Source organism: Onychomys torridus, chromosome 3, assembly GCF_903995425.1.
Source record: "Onychomys torridus chromosome 3, mOncTor1.1, whole genome shotgun sequence".
NCBI lineage: Eukaryota > Metazoa > Chordata > Mammalia > Rodentia > Cricetidae > Onychomys > Onychomys torridus.
In genome coordinates this window covers 94,718,834-94,739,631 of record NC_050445.1, presented here as the reverse complement: position 1 = coordinate 94,739,631, position 20,798 = coordinate 94,718,834, and the positions used below count along the sequence as shown (strand labels likewise).

Sequence of the window (20,798 nt, the reverse complement as noted above, 5' to 3'; positions counted from 1 at the left end):
TGCTGGAGAGATGACTCAGCAGTTAAGAATACTGACTGGTCTTCTAGAAGATCCGTGCTTGAGTCCCAACACCTATATGAAAGTGGGGAATCAGACACCTTCTTTTGGTATCCTAGGCTACAGGCATGAATGTGATGCACAGAAAAAAAGACATACAAATAAATTAATAAAAAGAGAAAAATTCGAAAATGTAATTTTTGTCTGGATAAAACAAGACATAAGATAATATTTGGATAATATATGCATTTATTGTATCATAAAGTATCTTTAGCTCAAATGATATTCTAGAAACTATGGCAAAGGTGTATCATGAGGAAATGAACTGAGTTTTCTGTCATATTCATATGAGCAGCTACGTACTGAAAAAGTAGAAGAAAGGCAGTACATTCCTCCATTCAATCTATTTTACTATTCACTTTTCTTTTTGTTTGTAAATCTTATTCAGAATGTTAATGATGATTGCCATAGGTTATTTCTGAATATTATATGGGAAATGTATTTTAGTTGTGAATACCTTGTGTTATAAACTTTAATGTTGTTAACATGAAATTGCTGACATTCTTCAGTCAACTACAATAAACAATGTCATGTATAGATTGTGCTGGAATTTATGCCATTGTGTGTCTCTGTGTGTGTGTGCTATATGCATGTGTGCAGATGTGTATGCTTATGCATGTCCATAACACACATCTGGAGTGCAGAGGTGAATGTTGAGTGGATATCCTTATCAGTTCTGCTCTACCTCATTTTTGACACAGCAATTCTCTCTAAAGTTGGAGTTCATTGATTGGCTAAACTGGCAAACTCTCCTCAGAAAGACTATTGTTTAATCTTCCCAAACAGAGAATTACAAGTATATAATCTAATGTATGGACTTTTTATGTGGTTGATGGAGATTTGATTTCAGGTCCTAATATTTGAGTCACAAGTACTTTATCCACAAAGATATCAATACAAAAAGTTGTATTTTAAAGACAGTTATCCCTACCTATCATTAAACAAATCATCCAACTGGAAATGTCTTTCCAATTTTTCCTATGATACATGTACACAATATGTTGATGATTTCCCCTATTTGCTCTGAAGCACAGTAAAAAAAAAAAAATCATACATTTTGAAATTCTATTTACTCACCATAAAAAACAAGTTGACCCTTTGCAAGGTTTCTTCCTCGAAGGTTACCTGCGATGCACTCATAGAAGCCTTCATCCTCTTGTTGAAAGTTGGGGATTTCAAGGATAGCTTGGGATTTGCTGTACTTGACTTTCCCTGGCATCGGGCTTCCATCCAACCTCCTCCAACTAATATCAGGGACTGGACTAAACAGTTACACTTCATTAGAATAGATGATGGCTGTCATTATACAGTAGGATAAAACAAGAGAAACCTGGAAAGTCACTCTCAAGTAAGACAGTTTAATCTATTACAGTGTGATTAGATTTCACATCACACAGTCATTCACCATTCATTCATTCAGCCATCTGTTTAAGATCTGCTTAGTCACCTGCCATAGACAAGGCAGTGTACTAACTTCAGGAAGCATATTGCTGATAGACTACACATGTCCTCTGTCCTTGTATTGTTTTTAGACTAACAGAGAAACATACTATAATCAAATTGTAAAAATAAATACATTTGCAAATTACAATAATCAAAACAAAAGAAATAGGATGCAGAGATAGTAACACAGTTTGATCAATGGAAATGTGTTGGTCATGGTAAATTCCTTTGAGAATTTAACATTTAAGACTAAAGCAGAGTCTATATATATTTAGATATTCTAATTTTAAAATCATAGTTTCTTCTGTAGCTAAATTAGCATTTTTGAATTAAAATATTCACGATAGGTGAGTTTTATTGTCACAGATTTGAGGTAAAATGAAACAAATCTGTATAAATTTGAAACCCAAGCATTATATCCTCTTAAGTTTTTAACTTGTATACTATTAAAATAACAATACAATAAAAATGGATTTATATTATCTCTGTGTCCTATTAGAAAATATTTACAAATGGAGTTTTTCTACTTATAGGAATTTAATATTATCGTCTAATAAGAATATATTTAAAATAAGAAAACTAATGTGAAACTAAGTTTCAAACAATCATCGACGAATTTTAAATCCCTCATAGAGGAGGCCACATCCTTTTATGCAGATGGATACACAGCTGTAGGATGTCATAAGAAGAAAGCATTCACTAACACTCATCATTTGTAAAAATGAAACTCCAGTGTGTTTATTCAAGCTTCCCTTATTCTCTACTGTTAAGCTATGGTTCATTCTCATACAGATTTTTCAGATGACTCAGATATCTCTACTCTAGTTGTATTTCAAATTTATACTGCAATGATATTAGTAAGTCCTTTGGCAAAGTCTATTTGTCAGTCTTGTGGAAGATGTAAGGTTCCTTTAAATTACCAAGAGTGATGTTGGAGAGCCATCCAATCATTAGCAGCATAGCTGACAGATAAAGATCTGTAGAATCTGAGCAGAAAATTAGTGTAGAAAATGAGTGATGGCCCCTGAGAAGCTTTGAAGACAGCCACTAACCTGGGAAAACCTTTGGAATTCTTTCTGGCTAAACAGTGTTTGTCCTGTTACATACATCAAAGACAAGTACAGGGTAAACTTGTGGGCTTCCACGCAGTGATCAGAAAACATGTCCCAAATCAATGCTTGAGTTATCTCTTTTCTCAAAATTAATATACAGTTTCCAGTTCTAACTTGAATTTATCCAACAGAAAATATCCCATTTTTACTTCCTATTGTTCTAAAATGCCATTTGCTACAACTTTAGATTGACATTTTAATAAATTGGCATATTCAACAAACAATTACCCTGGGCTACTGGTTTTCTTATCACTCATTTTCTTGAGCTCCTAATGAATGAAAATTATGTTCTGCAGAGAAATTAATGTATTTAGATAGGAAGATATTCCCTATGTCTGAAACATTTCAAACTGCATGTGATATTCAATTGCAAATATACAGATATTATCTATGTAAGCACAGTAATGTTGTCTTTGGTTGGTTGTGAAACAAATGTCATTCATGTCCTTCTCTACTGATTTCTCCTTTCCATGAGTTTTCCACACTTATCATACATTATAACCAGTGTTGTAATTTTTTCCATGAAAATTAGTTTATCAAATTAGTGATAGAGGATTTGAGATGTGTATGCATTAAACATGCTTTATTATGTGTTTAGAATTGAAAATCTGAGGTATATGGCAAAAACACACAAAATTATCCAAAAGAATCTTAGAGCTCAAAACATTCAGATATAAATGATCAAATACTGAATATTTTCTCATAGTTATATCTTACTGCTTCACATTTATTGTGAAGGTATATGTCACATTTCAGATTACTGAATGCTTAAATACCTGGAAAATGGAAGAAGGCATAATCATTATAATCTCATACCAGATGGCTAAACTTTTTATTTTTTAAAAGGTTTATTTATTTATTATGTATACAGCATGTATGATTGCAGGCCAGAAGAGGGTACCAGATCTCATTATAGATGGTTGTGAGCCACCATGTGGTCACAGGGAATTGAACTCAGGACCTCTGGAAGAGCAGTCAGTGCTCTTAACCTCTGAGCCATCTCTCCAGCCTACAGATGGCTAAACTTTACCAGCAATAAAATCTTTACTAGGTACTGTATGTAATATGTATGTATGTATGTATGTATGTATGTATGTATGTATGTATGTGTGTGTATGTGTGTGTGTATGTAAGTATATGATTTAATTGACCTTCCTTATAGCTACCATGCTGTGGGATGTTCTGTATGTCAAATGTGTTGCTCTGATTGGTTAAAATAAATAAAGTGCTGATTGGCCAGTAGCCAGGCATGAAGGATAGGGTAGGCGGGACAAGGAGGAGGAGAACTGTGAGAAGTGGAAGGCTAGGTGGAGAGACACTGCCAGCCGCTGCCATGACAAGAAAGATGTAAGGTACTGGTAAGCCATGAGCCAAGTGGCAAAGTATAGATTAATAGAAATGGGTTAATTTAAGATAGAAGATGAGGATAACAAGAAGCCTGGCATGGCCATACAGTTTATAAGTAATATATGTCTCTGTGTGCTTACTTGGTTGGGTCTGAATGACTGTGGGACTGGTGGGTAAGAGAGATTTGTCCTGACTGTGGGCCAGGCAGGAAAACTCTAACTACAAATGGCGCCCAATGTGGGACAAGAGTTTCCACCTAAAATCGAAAAAAAAAAAAAAAGAAAGAAAGAAAGAAATATTCTAAAATGGAGCTAAAAACAGCTTCCTAGTTGTCTCTCTCAAGTTAGCTGCAGCCTACTGGTTTGAGCTACTATGGCAGGTTCCTGGCATGTGTGTCTGACCTGCAGTGTGGTGGGAATGAGGAATGTACAAGCAGCACTTTATTCTGCTGCATGGTGGATTTAGCCTTTGCTAAAAAAGTTTCTGGGCCTATGCATTACTTTGACAGAACTGCTTCTGATAGTTGATGGTACACATGGCTCCAGACCCAGAGCTGGTGGTAAACTGTGACACCGCCATGTTGGGAAGCAGAGGAGGGCAGAGCCAGCATCCACAGTGGCGTTTCAGTCTTACAAAGATGTATATTACAGAGAGAATCTGGTTTATGTTGTCTTTGGCAGAGGTAGGGATTTATTTATCTCTGCTGCTGATGCTATCCTTAATTTCATGGAAATACTTGTATTACTGTAACCTCATACTCAAACCTAAATATCTATGACTTCAAAAAGTGGATCTCTATTTGCAGTCATCCTTCTATCCTATGACACCTATGTGGTGTCAAACATAACAAGCTCAACTAATTCCAACTATCCTGACTTTCCCAAGGACAAAGAACTTGGTGACTGTATTGGATTTTCATTGAGTAAGTATTCTCCAATGGTAGAAAAGACTTAGTTTGTACAGATGCAGTTTTCCAATAGGTGCAGTGTAGCCAAAAAGCATCAGGTGTCCATCAGTTCTCCACTCCTACTCTTTCTAGTATCATGCCCCACAGATCCTCATGTGTCTTGTCACCAATAGTTATAGCACTTTTTTGTCCACTTATGCCAAACTGCTTTAGCCAACGATAGCTGCACAGAAAACCAAAGGATGTAGATTTTGAATGTTGCTTCATTCTGTGCTGAGTCTACTCTTCTACCTGGTTTTCTCTGCCTCAGTTTCTTCTATTCTTATGGGTACTTCTTAAGAAGTCTTCAAGTTACTTTCAGAAAATTATCCATTCACACTAGACCTCCTAGAAGAGCAAGTAATTAGAATCTCTGTACATTCTAATCATGTGAGGCTTCAGTGAAATACTGACTACAAGGAATCCTTTAGTGTGTCTCAGAATGGTGTTTCTAAAAAAGATGTTACATTTGCACAGAAATGGAAGTCTGTAGAATTAAACCGCAATGACATCAAATAGCACGCACTAGAACACTTGTGCAGAACCATGGACTGGGAAATGTAGTTTAAGAACTTACTGTTCTACAGGATCAAAATTATTCCAATCTAAGAGGAAAAAGCAAAAAATGTGGGAAAATACCAGTCTGAGCAGAGATGGGATATTTTTCTCTTTAAAAAGGAAAGAACAAAAACCATTATTTTTCCTATTTAAATTGTATTTGGGAAAATAAATATCCCTCAAGACACCCAATAATAGAAAAGGTATTAAGACCCAATAGCCTTGTTTATGTATTGCCATTAGTGTTGTTTTGCGTTTTAGGATCAGGGTCTTCTTGCCTGGCCTGGAACTTGCTACTTGGACTCACAGAGAACTGCCCGCCTGTGCTTCCCAAGATTCCAGGATAAAGGTGTTTGCCACCAAACCTGGCTTAGATGGTGTTATTATTTAATAATGTTCAATTCTAAAGATAAAACAGTCAGAGTCATGGAGTCTATATCTCCAGAGAAAGTTAGTCTTTTGCCTACTTTTTTTTTCTTTAAGTGGCTTGGTCCTGATTGAATGTAGTATAACACGGCTATTATCCATGCTACTCAGGAGGCTGTAGCAGGTGGATCAGGAGTGTAAGGCCTATTGGGATACAAGTTGAGTTGAAGGACAGCCTGAAAAATTTAACTAGGCCTTGTCTGAAAACAGTGTCAAAAAAGCAGGACTATATATGAAACTCAGTGGTTAAGCACTTTTCTAGCAAATATAAGGTCCCTCTCTCAATGTCTCTTAATTTAAATCATAAAAATATTTCCTGTCTTTATTTGGACTAAATTGAATTGGCATCTATATGTATAAATTTAGGGCACGGAACACTGTTCAGCTTTTCCTAATATAGGATGGTGACAACTAGGGCAAGCCAATGAAAGATACCTTCCCTGACACTGCATTGATTTTTGGGGGAACTATTGAAGAGGACATCTCTTCCCAAAAAAGTTTAACTCCAAGCTTCAACCCAAAGAGATGGAATTTTAAACTGCTAGTCAGCAATACACAAACACAAACATCTTTGAAAATCAAGACTAACAAGAAGAGATGTATTTAAATTGTCCACACATTTCTACACCAACATACAAATAAGCAAGTAACAAACCCACAAATCTCACAAAGGAGCATTAATTCCACATTTTCATTGACCATTTTAGTTTGTCAGTGCATCCTCTTCTTGTCTTTGACCCATTTGGGGCAATTTCTTGTGACTCCCAATCAAGAGTACCAGATTAAATAGACTCTAAAAACATTTGTTCAAATGAGATGTAGGTTAGTTTCATCAGCATGGTTGAATTACATTGATATTATGAATTCTCTGTGAATATTTTATATTCTAGTATCTTACAATCATCATGACAGCAAAATCATCAAAAAATAATAATCCTTTGTTTTTCCAAATTTCATTTTAATAAACTAGTTGGTGAAGTAGTAAGATTATATAGCTACTAAATAAATGTTTGGATTCTTTCAGATATCATGGTCCTCATGGATAGCACTGATATTACATGATATAGAATAAGAGACCAACAACAAAATGATAATTATGAAAAAATAATTCTTTTGAAGTTTCTATTTTATTCTGTAACTTTTCATGACACTAAATAAAATGTTGTTTTTACAACGTCTCAAATGGATAATGGACAGCAAAACCAGAACCATGAATAGTGATATCTAAAGTTTTAATGTAAGGTTTTTTTTTTCTAAAATACACCATCCTATTCAAATAATAATGATGGTAATATAGTTATGTGTTATTTATGTGATGTAGAGTGGAATGCAAATTCTACATTTAGCTATATTTTCTGGTATGTTGGAAAGCATTGGATTTTTGTGAATCATTTATTAATTCACAGGATGAGAATGAACAATTATATGCAGTACACAGTCTGATTGTGAAGATCACAAAAGTCATGTGTTTTAAATACACAGTATAATATACATTACACCATGTAATGAGTATCAATATCCAATCAAATAATTGAATATTAGATTTGTCATGTCAAATGTAACAACTTCCATTAGGTATCTCTCTCTCTCTTTCTGTTTCTCTCTCCCTCTCTCTCTCTCTCTCTCTCTCTCTCTCTCTGGTGTGTGTGTGTGTGTGTGTGTGTGTGTGTCTGTGTCTGTGTGTCTGTGTGTGTGTGTCTGTGTGTGTGTGTATGTCTGTGTGTCTGTGTGTGATTGAAATGGTGGCAGTCATCTATCAACATACCTCAAAACATATACATATTCCCTGCTTCTCTCCACTTAATGAACAAACAATAAACCTGATCCTGCTTGGTCATGTTCATGCCCTGCTGACAAGTACAGATATTCGGGTGAAGGCATACTTTGCTGTGGATATCGCTCTGTGTAAATAAAGTTCTGATTGGCCAGTGGCCAGGCAGGAAGTATAGGCGGGACAAGAGAGAAGAGAATCCTGGGAAGTAGAAGGCTGGAGAGACACCGCCAGCCGCCGCCATGAGAAGCAACATGTAAAGACACTGGTAAGCCACAAGCCATGTGGCAAAGTATAGATAAGCAGAAATGAGTTAATTTAAGATAGAAAAAGTAGATAACAAGAAGCCTGCTACGGCCATACAGTTTGTAAACAATGTAAGTTTCTGTGTGTTTACTTGGTTGGGTCCAAGCATCTATGGGCCTGGTGGGTGAGAGAGATTTGTCCTGACTCTGGGCCAGGTAGGAAAACTCTAGCTACAATACTTTAATTTGAAGATCCTTTTTAAAAGTCTAGCCTCAGTATCAAGAGTCCATTGTAGGTAGGAAAGAAATTCAACATTGTTCATCAAAGAAAAGATACACTGTGTTTAAAGAACTGGGAATTAAAAGTAAGATTAATAATAATCATTAATTGAGTAATTGCTATGTACTAGATACTGTGACAGGTGGCTTCCATATGTCATATGAGTTAAATCCTCAGCTGGAAGCTTTGAACAATGCTAATTACCTGTTCAGAATGGTACTCACGTTAAAGTGGATAATTTCTACTACATTATTATCTGCCAATTTTCCTTGACTTGAAGTTCCAGCAGAGGCTAATTAATTGTGATCCACCCTCTAATCCTTTTCAGTTACCACCCTTTCCATTACAAGCACAGTTGATTCTTCCACTCTTCTGTAGATTCAGTCATGCCTTTAGATTCTACCCGCTTTGATTATATCGACAATACTAGCCCTGCCATATTCACTGGCCACTCATTTGTTCTAATCAAAGTACATTTATTTATTTAAAAGTTTATTACATTTTATTTTATGTACAATGGTGTAGGTGTATGTATGTTCATATATGCCATTACATGTGCTTGGGGAAAAAAAAAACATACAGATTGAAGGAGTGTGTTCTCTTACCATATGAATCCTGGGGATTGAAGCCAGGTCATCAGACATGGTAGCAGGTGCCTACATATTCTGAGTCATCTCACTACCCATTAAAATACAAATTAACCTTTAATTTCCCTGAGAATATCTTGGAGCTACAGGGACTTTGAGTGGTCCTCACAATGGAGATTAATATTAGATGGGAATTTTAAGGAGTCAAGCTACCCATATTGTTACTTATCACTTTAATTGCATAGATTGTCACTTATGAAAATGTTCTCCTTTCATTTACCCTCCCCCAGTTCTTTACATGTTTTTTTTTAAAAAGAATTCAATCTGCAATGCAAATCTGAATAATAATAAAAAAAACAATCAGAAGTGATTTTGTCTTCCAATGTTCCCATGCATCTTAGATGAGGGATTTTTCCACCTTGTGTTTCACAATGAGCATTGTTAATGTTCTTTCTTGCTACATTTCTATTTTATAAACCATTTGCCTATAAATGTAAGTCCTCACATTTCTAAAATGCCACCATCCATATAAAAGCAAGGCCTTCCTTTCTTCTTCCCTTTCCTTCACTTTCTGTTTGTGCTTCTTAAATAAGCAGTGCCAGAAATGGGGACTTTCTATCCCATTCTCTCACATAGCTACACTTTTTCAGAGTAAGCACCCTATTAATTTTATCCAAAGATAGAGAATGCATTTGCTAGCCATCTGGCCCAGTTTAACCTGAATTGCAAGTTAAATTAAAGCTTTCCACATGCTAGTAAGAACTATGCTTCAATTCAATACTTTCAGCCCATAAATACAATTTTCATTACTAAAGCTACTTGAAGATGCTTATATTTCTCCAAGATTTCTTGAACTTAATTATCTGTAGCTTAAATCCATGCCATCCCAATGTTTCAACTAGAGACTGGTACAGACAATCAGTTTCCTGAGATACTTGTGTTTGGAGATTATTCTTTTTTTGTTTGTTTGTTTTTTTGGTTTTTCGAGACAGGGTTTCTCTGTGTAGCTTTGCACCTTTCCTGCATCTCACTTGGTAGCCCAGGATGGCCTCGAACTCACAGAGATCCACCTGGCTCTGCCTTCCAAGTGCTGGGATTAAAGGCGTGTACCACCACCGCCCGGCTGGGATTTATTCTTAACATAAACCTAATTTCAGAAAATCTGTCAGTGACCATTTTCAGAGAGTGCAGCAGTATGGCAAAAATACTGAAGAATGCCTTTGTTATACTTTAAAGTTGTTCAGCTAGCTGCTTTCATTTCGCCAGCTTGAAATATTCAAACAAAGATCTTGATCTGTGAGACTGTCCTTGGGGGGACATACTATAGATACATATCTATTTTCCATAGAAAGCAATGATGCTCACTTTTGTGGAAAAGGGTAAGGATTTCTTGAGTGGTTTAAACATTTTCACGATTCTGTTTACTCTTCAGGACTTGTTTTGGAATATATATATACATATATATGAAGAGTAATATTTAATTATTCTAATACTATAACTAGCATTTATTTAGTACATACTATATGCCATGTATTAACAAGCTCAGGACTCTAAAAAAAATACTTTGAAAAACATAACTGATGATGTCAATATTGAAGACAAATGGAAGAAGAGTGAGTTCGCATGTACTCAAATTATAGTCAATTCAAAAATAAAGCCACTCTATATTCCAAACTCATTGAATTCTAAAACACCATGCATCTATTGTTCCTACAAAAATCTAAGCAATTACAAAAGAAAATCAAACCATACTAAGGAGAACTATATGTGATTGGTAGTATGTTCTTGACCCAATGTGTTTGATAGTCAGTAGAAAGAACCCTATTTGTACAAGAATCAGAAGACAAATGTTTGTTGGGCTTTAGACATATTAATTTTAAGTTTAAGGCTTAGCTTGTGATTACCTTAAAAGAAGGAAATAAAGTAACTTATTCTTTTCTTTATATCACTTTCAAAATAGACATGGAAGTTTTATCTCTTGAAACTGCCAGTGACTTCAGTGGCAGTACAATGGCTCCCTTGAGAGTGGCAGCAAGAAAAGAATGGAGATTCACTTCCAGAAGTTTATATGTTCTTCTCGGATGATTTTACACCCTTTAAGTTAATTTACTTCCTGAAGTAGCACTGTAAAAAAAATCCCATTTAAGCTTTTTTTTTTTTTTTTTGGAAAATAGAAATGCATATTTGAAGTCAGATTGAGAATTTGTCTTTAAAATGAATAAGTTCTTCATAGAAGAGGCTTGTGGTCTTTGAATAACATCTCTACAATCATTCTTGAGGAGAGTTTGACAAGGTAGTTCAGGAAATATACCGCAGAATGTTTCTTTTAGCAGTAACTAAAATCTAAAAATAGAGGATGTTAATATGTATGTGATCAAAATACAGCCACAAGAATATCTGGTGTATGTTTGTTCATGGCGGTAAAAATGGAAACTACACAATAGAAAATGAGCGTCCTCGGCTTGAGACTGGCTGAAGAGCAGCACTACAGAAGCACCCCACTGTCTCAAATGAATAAGTTAGCTTTTTGCAATAACACAAAAAATAAACCTCATGAGGCATTTTGTTTTGTTTTAAATAAAGGCTAGCCAAACTCCTCTTTGTTTTTTTGAGGCTGTCTGCATTGAGAAGTCTCATTTTAAAGTTTGAAAACTCTGTAACAATATAACACATTATGGGTATTCTTTTCCTAGTTTGCTTTTATTGTAGACAGGAAATAAAAGTGATTCTATTCAATATTCCTGGTTTGGAGCATTAGTCTATTCTGTGGTTAAAACTTTTTCCTCTTGTTTTCATTGGACAATTGTTATGCATTTTATATGAGGCTACAGTGGTGCTCAAACATTGGTGAGTTATTTGCTGTTATGATAAATATCTGAAAGAGTCAGTTTACTTGTGAAAAGGTTCTTTTCTGGGTTTCATGTGTTTTAGTTAACTCACTGGATCCATTGATCAAGGGCAACTAGAGTATGTGGCAAAGGTTCCTCACCTCCTAGCTGACCTGAAAAAAGGAAGTATAAGAGAAAGTGAACCAATGAATCACCAATAGTCCTGTAGAGTAGAAAATGCCAGACAGAGACGGTGTCACTGGTGGAATTACTAAGCTCAGGCAGAATAAATAATCACAATATTTCTACATCTTTGGGAAATAGAAACAAAGTAATTACAAATGCATACCATGAGACAAAATATTACCAAAATATTTTATTTAAAATACTATCATACAATATATTTTAATCATATGATCTTAGTTCCAATCTTCTCTACTCTCTACCCTATAAGTGACTCCCTATCTTCCTAGAAAACAAAATCAAGGCAAGAAAATGAAAATCAAAACCAACAATGAACCAACAAAACACAAAAAACAAAAAACATACCCAAAAAAAAAACAGTATGACACACAAGGCCAACAAAACAACATGGAGTTCATTTGGTATTGTACAACTGCTCTGGGACATGAGCCTAACCTGGCATGTAGTTGATATCCCCAGTAACACTCCATTGAAGAAAACTGAATGAGATGTTTTCCCAGATATTCCAGATGGAATATGTGAAAATCAAAAATTTGTTATCCAATGGAACATATGTCTTATGAACATATGAACATATGAGGTGGTACACATACAAAAAAATAAGGAAAAAACTCACCACTTATCCATAATAAAAAACAATCTAATATTAGTGTGAGAATCTCATTTTCATATTTATAGGGAAAATCCAAATTAAAAAAAAAAAAAAAAAACTGGAGTAATCTCATACTAGCAACTTAACAATACACCTGAAAGCTCTAGAACAAAAGGAAATAATCACAACCAAGAAGAGTGGATGGCAAGAAATAACCAAGCTGAGGCCTGAAAATAGAAGAATTCAAATAATCAATGAAACAAAGAGATGGTTCTTTGAGAAAATCAACAAGATAGACAAACCCTTACCTCAATTAACTAACAGACAGAGGGAGACTATTCAAAATCAGAGACAAAAAGGGGGACATAACATTTTCACTGAAGAAACCCAGAGAATCATAAGAATATCCATTAAAAACCTTTACTCCTCAAAATTGGAAGATTGAAAAGATAACTTATCAAAGTTAAATCAAAGTTAGATAAATAATTTAAATAGATCTACAACCCTTAGTGAAATAGAAGCAGTCATTCGGTCTTTCGACCAAAAATCCTAGGGCCCTATGTTTAGAGTTTGACAAATTTTCAAAGAAGAGTTAACGCCAATATTCCTCAAATTACTCCACAAAATAGAAATCTAAGGACCATTGCCCAAGTCATTTTATGAGGCCATAATACCCAATACCCAAACCACAAAAAGATTCAACAAAGAAAAAGAATTACAGACAAATTTTCATTATAAGCATAGATGCAAAATTACTCAATAAAATACTTGCTAATCAAATGCAAGAACATAAAAAAGATCATCCACCATGATTAAGTAGGATTCATCACAGATGCAAGAATAGTTCAATATATGAAAATCAATAAACATAATTCACTATAGAAACAAACTAAAAGAACATCTCATTAGATGCAGAACAGACCTTTGACACAATCCAACACCCTCATGACAAGTGTCCTGGAGAGATTAGGGGTACAGAGGACATACCTATACATAAAGACAATTTACAGCAAGCTTATAGCCAATCTCAAATTCAATGGAGAGAGACTCAAAGCACTTCCCCCAAAAGCAGGAGGAAAACAAGGTCCTCCACTCTCTCCTTATCTATCCAATATAGTACTTCAAGTCTTAGCTAGAGCAATAAGACAACTGAAGGAGATCAAGGGGATACAAATGGGAAAGGAAGAGGTCAAGCATCTTTATTTTCACATGACATAATAGTATATATATAAGTGAACTTAAAAATCCTCCAGGGAACTCTTATAGCTGATAAACACTTTCAGCAAAGTAGTTAGACTCAAAATTAACTCACAAAAATATGCAGCCCTCCCAAAAACAAATGACAAATGTACCAAAAAAGAAATCAGAGAAACAATCCCTTTCACAATAGCCTAAGCAACATAAAATATCGTGAGGTAACTCTAACCAAGCAAGTGAAAGATTTGTATGATGAAAAAGCAAAGTCTTGAGTTTCTGGCCAATCGGCAGGCCCTGCCAGAATGCTGCCCTTTTCCAAGACTGCAGGCAGACAATGCAGTCTCCACACCCTGCACCCACACCCATTGGCCCAAGAACCCAGCCACTTCATGAGACTCAGAGACCAACCCCCAGCTCCCATCTAGACCAGAGGTGAGTGCCTGGGGTTATAGTCAGAGAGGCAACTACCCCAGGATCCCACCACTGGACAAAGGCCATCCCAGGAGGACCTGCCCAACTTGACCCCAGTTTCTGGCCAATTGGCAGGCCCTGTGGGAAGGCTCCCCTTTTCCAAGACTACAGGCAGACATGGCAGTCTCCACACCCTGCCCCCACACCCATCTGCCAGAGACCCCAGCCACTTCCTGAGAATCAGAGACCATCCCCCAGCTTCCATCATGCCCTGGAACTCCCATCTGGAACAGAGACCAGAGGAACTCCCATCTGGACAGAGGATCTCCCATCTGGACAAAATAAGGAAACCCCAGGGACTTCACAAGACTCACAGTCCAGCCCCCCAGATCCTCTCCAGCCAGCACTCTCATCTGGACCAGCGCTCCCATCTGGCCCAGAGTTTCCATCTGGACCAGAGAGAGGATCCCTAAATCTGTCAGCTCTCTCTGGACCAAGTACACTGATAAGACCAAGAACGAACACAAGAGGAGATGGGCAGACGTCAAGGCAGAAGTACATACAACAAAATAAAGAGCAATACAGCATCACCAGAACCTAGCCCTTCTCCAACAGCTAGACCTGAACATCATGGAATGGAAGAAGAAGAAGAAAACAACCTTATAAGTAACATCATGAAGAGGCTAGAGCCTTATATAGAAGAAATCAAAAATAAAGTAGAGGAACAGACAAACAAAAAATGGGAAGAACACTATAAATATCTAGAAGAAAGGACAATTAAAGCAGAAGAAAACAATAAGTCCTTGAAAGAAAATCATGAAAAAGCAAGGGAAACAGTCCAAGACCTGAAGAGGGAAATAGAAAAATTGAAGAAGACACTAGCAGAAGGAATGCTGGAAATAGAAAATCTGAGTAAACAAACAGGAACTTCAGAGGCAAGTATAACCAACAGAATGCAAGAGATGGAAGAGAGGATCTCTGTTGTTGAAGATATGGTAGAAGAAATACATTCATCAGTCAAAGAAAACACTAAAACCAACAAAGTCATGACCCAAAATGTCCAAGAAATTTGGGACACTATGAAAAGACCAAACCTACAAATAATAGAAAGAGGGAAGAGAATAATACCAACTCAAAGGTACAGAAAATATATTTAACAAGATCATAGAAGAAAACTTTCCCAACTTAAAGAGGGAAATGCCTATGAACATACAAGAAGCCTATAGATCACCAGACTAGACCCCATAAAAAAGTCCCCTCGCCACATAATTAAACAACTAAATGTACAGAACAAAGAAAGAATATTAAGGGCAGCAAAGGAAAAAGGCCAAGTGACTTATAAAGGCAAACCCATCAGAATAACACCCGATTTCTCAATGGAGACTTTGAAAGCCAGAAGGACCTGGACAGATAAAATGCAGACACTAAGAGACCAAGGATACTAGCCTACCAGCAAAACTTTCAATCATCATAGATGGTGTGAACAAGACCTTCCAAGACAAAACCAGATTTAAACAATACTTATCCACAAACCCAGCCCTACAGAAAGGACTAGAAGGAAAATTCCAACCTAAGGAAGGCAGATACACCCATGAAAACACAGGCAATAGATAACACCATAGCAGTAAACCCCAAAGAAGAGAAGTACACACACACTACCACCAAAAAAAATAATAAAATAGAATAAAACTAACAACAGGAACAATCACTCCCTTAATATCAATGGACTTAATTCACCTATAAAAAGACACAGACTAACAGAATGGACACAAAAACAAGACCCATCCTTCTGTTGCATACAAGAAACACACCTCAAATTCAAAGACAGACACCTCCTAAGAATAAAAGGCTGGGAAAAGACTTTCCAATCAAATGGTCTTAAAAAGCAAGCTGGTGTAGCCATCCTAACATCCAGAAAAATAGACTTCAAACTAAAATCAATCACAAGAGATGATGGAGGACATTACATACTCATCACAGGAAAGATCCACCAAGATGAAGTTTCAATTCTGAACATTTATGCCTCAAACACAAGGGCACCCACATATGTAAAAGAAACATTACTAAAGCTTACTTAAATCACATATAAAACGCTACACATTAATAGTGGGAGACTTCAACACCCCACTTTCACCTCTGGAAAGATGGGCCAAATTGAAACTTAACAGAGACATAATGGACTTAACTGATGTTATGGCTCAAATGGACTTAATCTATATCTACAGAACATTCCACTTGAACAAAAAAGAATATACCTTCTTGTCAGTGCCACATGGAACCTTCTCTAAAATCGGCCACATACTTGGCCACAAAGCAAATCTCAACAGATACAAAAAAATTGGAATAACCCACTGTGCTCTATCAGACCACCATGGTTTAAAGTTAGATTTCAACAACAACAACAAAAACTACAGAAATCCTACAATCTCATGGAAACTGAACAATGCTCAACTGAATCACCAATGGTTTAAGGAAGAAATAAAGAAAGAAATTAAAGACTTCCTAGAGATCAATGAAAATGAATACACCACATACCCAAACTTATGGGATACTATGAAAGCAGTGCTAAGAGGGAAATTCCTAGCACTGAATGCCCACATGTAGAAGCTGGAGAAATCTCACACTAGTGAATTGACAGCACACCTGAAAGCCCTTGAACAGGAAGAAGAAAAGTCTCCCAGGAGGATAAGACACCAGGAAATTATCAAACTGAGAGCTGAAATCAATAAAATAGAAATAAAGAGAACAATACAAAGGATTAATGGAACAAAGAGTTGGTTCTTTGAGAAGATAGACAAGCCCTTATCCAAACTAACCAAAAGACAGAGGGAAAACATCCAAATTAACAAAATCACAAATGAAAAGGGGGACATAACAACAGACAATGAGGAAAGCCAAAGAATCATCAGGTCATACTTCAAAAACCTCTACTCCACAAAACTGGAAAATCTAAAAGAAATGGATAATTTTCTGGATAGGTACCACATACCTAAGTTAAATCAAGACCAGATAAACCATTTAAATAGTCCAATAACGCCTAAGGAAATAGAATCAGTCATTAAAATTCTCCCAACCAAAAAAAGCCCTGGACCAGATGGTTTCACTGCAGAATTCTACCAGATCTTCAAAGAAGACTTAATACCAACACTATTTAAATTGTTCCATACAATAGAAGCAGAAAGTATATTACAAAACTCCTTCTATGACGCTACAATTACCCTAATTCCTAAACCAAACAAAGATGCAACAAAGAAAGAGAACTACAGACCGATCTCCCTCATGAACATTGATGCAAAAATACTCAATAAAATTCTGGCAAACAGACTCCAAGAACACATCAAGACAATTATCCACCATGATCAAGTAGCCCTCATCCCAGGGATGCAAGGGTGGTTCAACATAAGAGAGACCATCAATGTAATACACCATATAAACAAACTCAAAGAAAAAAACCACATGATCCCCTCACTAGATACAGAAAAGGTATTTGACAAAATCCAATGCCCCTTCATGATAAAGGTCTTGGAGCGATCAGAATTACAGGGAACATACCTACACATAATAAAGGCAATCTACAGTAAGCCAACAGCCAACATCAAATTAAATGGAGAGAAACTCAAAGCAATACCACTAAAATCAGGAACAAGGCAAAGCTGTCCTCCCTCCTAATACTTATTCAATAGAGTACTTGAAGTTCTAGCCAGACCTATAAGACAACACAAAGAGATTAAGGGGATACAAATTGGAAGGCAAGAAGTCAAGCTCTCCCTATTTGCAGATTACAGGTTAGTATACAACATGAGTGACTCCAAAAATTCAACCAAGGAACTGATACAGCTACTAAAAACCTTCAGCAACATAGCAGGATACAAGATCAACTCAAAAAAATCAGTAGCCTTCCTATATACAATAGACAGGCTGAGAAGGAAATCAGAGATACATCACCATTTACAATAGCCACAAATAATATAAAATACCTTGGGGTTACTCTAACTAAGCATGTGAAGGACCTATATGACAAGAACTTTAATTCCCTGGAAAAAGAAATTGAAGAAGATGTCAGAAAATGGAAAGATCTCTCATGCTCATGGATAGGCAGGATTAACATAGTAAAAATGGTGATCTTACCAAAAGCAATCTACAGATTCAATGCAATTCCCATCAAATTACCAACATAATTCTTTACAGATCTGGAAAGAATAATACTCAACTTCATATGGAAAAACAAAACACCCAGGATAGCAAAAGAATCCTGTACAATAAAACAACTTCTGGAGGCATCATGATCCCTGACTTCAAGCTCTACTATAGAGCTACCATAATAAAAAACAGCTTGGTATTGGCATGAAAACCAACATGTGGACCAATGGAATTGAATTGAAGACCCTGACATTAACCTGCACACCTATGAACATACAATTTCTGACAAATAAGCCAAAAACGTACAATGGAAAAAAGAAAGCATCTTCAACAAATGGTGCTGGCATAACTGGATGTCAGTGTGTAGAAGGCGGCAAATAGATTCATATCTGTCACTGTGCACAAAACTTAAGTCCAAGTGGATCAAAGACCTCAACATAAACCCACTTACTCTGAACCTGATAGAAGAGAAATTAGGAAGTACTCTTGAACACATTGGCACTGGACATCACTTTCTAAATATAACACCAATAGCACAGACACTGAGAGAAACAATCAATCAATGGGACCTGTTGAAACTGAGAAGCTTTTGTAGAGCAAAGTATATGGTCAACAAGACAAAGCCACAGCCTACAGAATGGGAAAAGGTCTTCACCAACCCCATGTCTGACAGATGGCTGATATCCAGAATATATAAAGAACTCAAGAAATTTGACATCGAAATGCCCAACAGTCCAATTAAGAAATGGGCTATAGAACTAAACAGAGAATTCTCCGCAGAGGAAGAAGTTCAAATGGCTGAAAGACATTTAAGGAATTGCTCAACATCCTAAATTATCCAGGAAATGCAAATCAAAACGACTCTAAGATACCACCTTACACCTGTCAGAATGGCTACGATCAAAAACACAGAAGACAGCTTATGCTGGAGAGGATGTGGAGCAAGGGGAACTCTCCTCCACTGTTGGTGGGAATGCAAGCTTGTACAGCCACTTTGGAAATCAATATGGCACTTCCTTAGAAACTTGGGACTCCATTTCCCCCAAGATCCAGCTGTAGCACTCTTGGGCATATACCCAAGGAATGCTCAATCATACCACAAGGACATTTGCTCAGCTATGTTCATATCAGCATTGTTTGTAATAGCCAGAACTTGGAAACAACCTAGATGCCCTTCAACTGAAGAATGGATAAAGAAAATATGGTACATATACACAATGGAGTACTACTCAGCAGAGAAAAACAATGACATCACAAGGTTTGCAGGCAAATGGATGGATCTAGAAAAAATCATCTTGAGTGAGGTAACCCAGACTCAGAAGGACAAACATGGTATGTACTCACTCATAGGAGGATACTAGATGTAAAACAAAGATGACTAGACTGCTACACAACTCCAGGGAGGCTACCTTGAAAACGGGACCCTAGGAAAGACACAGGGATCACCCAATGACAGAGAAATGGATGAGATCTACATAAACAACCTGGACGACAGTGGGAGTAATGAAGGGCAAGATTTGAGGGAAAGAAAGCTTAGGGGAGCAGGAGATCCCAGCTGGATCATGAACAGAAAGGGAGAACAAGGAATAACAGACCATGATAAATGAAGACCACATGAGAACAAGAATAGGCAGAGTGCTCAAGAGGTCCCCAGAAATCCATAATGATATATCCTCTATAGACTGCTGGCAGTGGTCAAGGGAGGGCCTGAACTGATCTAGTCTGGTGATCAGATGACTAAACACCCTAGCAATCGTCTTGGAACTCTTATCCAATAACTGATGGAAGTGGATGCAGAGATCCTCAGCCAGGCCCCAGGTGGAGCTCCAGGTGTCCAACTGTCGAGAAGGAGGAGGGCCTGCAAGAGTATGAATTGTTGAATCCAAGATTTGAAAAAGCACAGGGAAAAATAGCCAATCGAATGGAAGCACATAAATTATGAACCAATGACTGTGGAGCCCCCAGCTGGATCATGCCCTCTGGATTAGTGAGACAATTGAATAGCTTGATCTGCTTGGGACAGGGGAACCCATGGCTAATGTATAAAATTAAAACAAAGTCTTTAAAGAAAAAAATATGAAGCTATCAGACGTTGGAAAGAACTCCTATGCTTATGGATATATAGAATTACCATAGTAAAACTGGCAATCCTATTAAATGCAATCTGCAGATTCAATGCAGTTCCCACCAAGATTCAAACACAATTGTTTACAGACTTTGAAAGTGCAATTCTCAGGGAAAACCAAACAACCCAGAATAGCTAAACAATCCTGAATAATAAAAGACTGCTGGAGGTTTCATCATTGCTTATTACTGAATCAAAGACCTATACATAAATCCAAACATCTCTACTCACCATATTTGTTTTTTAAAAGAAGCCTGTTATATACACTGGTGGGAAAAAAAAAATGGCATTTTCAATAGTGCTGGTTAAACCCAAAGTCCACATGTAGAAGAAGGTAAATAGATCCATGCTTATCACACTGTACGAAAGTCAAGTCCAAGTGGATCAGACTTCATTATAAAACCAGATATACTGAAGCTGACAGAAGAGAACATGGGGGATAGACTTGAAAACATTGGGATAATATTCTTTTTTTTTTTTCATTTTTCTTTTTTAAAAAAATTTCTACTCACTCCACGGCTATCCATAG

At 36.6% G+C, this 20,798-nt stretch overlaps 1 protein-coding gene across 4 annotated transcripts in view; it reads right to left on the bottom strand.

Moving 5' to 3' along the window:
• Positions 1-20,798, bottom strand: part of Cntn6 (contactin 6) — a 347,844-nt gene that overhangs the window by 80,012 nt on the left and 247,034 nt on the right. For all 4 annotated transcript variants that reach the window (XM_036181619.1, XM_036181617.1, XM_036181615.1 and 1 more), the window contains exon 8: positions 1,135-1,319. In XM_036181619.1, coding sequence (XP_036037512.1) covers positions 1,135-1,319 — 185 coding nt within the window. The remainder of the gene's footprint in view (positions 1-1,134; positions 1,320-20,798) is intronic.